The sequence below is a fragment of the Pygoscelis adeliae genome, unplaced genomic scaffold (genome assembly GCF_000699105.1).
Source record: "Pygoscelis adeliae isolate BGI_AS28 unplaced genomic scaffold, ASM69910v1 Scaffold352, whole genome shotgun sequence".
NCBI lineage: Eukaryota > Metazoa > Chordata > Aves > Sphenisciformes > Spheniscidae > Pygoscelis > Pygoscelis adeliae.
The window spans coordinates 77,659-78,410 of NW_008824353.1; the positions used below are offsets into that span (position 1 = coordinate 77,659).

At 64.0% G+C, this 752-nt stretch overlaps 1 protein-coding gene across 1 annotated transcript in view; it reads left to right on the forward strand.

Moving 5' to 3' along the window:
• The window catches only part of OGDH (oxoglutarate (alpha-ketoglutarate) dehydrogenase (lipoamide)), a 44,300-nt gene that overhangs the window by 38,739 nt on the left and 4,809 nt on the right, over positions 1-752 (forward strand). The window contains exon 20 of the mRNA XM_009319337.1: positions 492-702. Coding sequence (XP_009317612.1) covers positions 492-702 — 211 coding nt within the window. The remainder of the gene's footprint in view (positions 1-491; positions 703-752) is intronic.

Sequence of the window (752 nt, forward strand, 5' to 3'; positions counted from 1 at the left end):
TGCCATGCGGTGCTGCTTGGCGGGGTGCTGCGCCGCACGGCGTGGTGCAGTGCTATGCAGCATGGCTTGTTGCCACGCGGCGCTGTGTGGCCTGGCAGTACGTGGCATGGCCTGGCTTGGCTTGGTGCTGTATTGCATCGTGGTATGTGGCATGGTTTGGCGTGGCAGTACAGGGCATGGTTCAGTATGGCACGGTGCTGCATGGTACAGTGGTACCCGGCATGCCTCGGCACAGCATGGTGCTCTATGAGTGGTGGTACGTGGCATGGCTTGGCATGGCACAGTGCCGTGCGGTGTGGTGTGGGGGTACCCGGGGTTGGTTGTCACAGTGCCGTATGCATGATGGTATGTAGTGTGGCCTGGCACAGCATGGTGCTGTATGGTGCAGTGCGGCACGGTGCTGTATGGCGCAGTGGTACCTGGCGTGGTGGCTCGCGTGCGGGCACACCCCCTGCCTGCACCCCTGCCCACACCCCTGTCCACCCTGCCAGGCCTGACCTGGAGCTGCAGTTTAAGTGCTACCACCACGAGGACCGGCAGATGAACACCAACTGGCCGGCCTCCGTGCAGGTGAGCGTCAACGCCACACCGCTCACCATCGAGCGCGGTGACAACAAGACCTCCCACAAGCCGATCTACCTGAAGCACGTCTGCCAACCCGGCAGGAACACCATCCAGATCACCGTCACCGCCTGCTGCTGCGTGAGTCACCGGGGGGTCCTGGAGATGGGTGGGGAGGGGGGGGGCAGGGG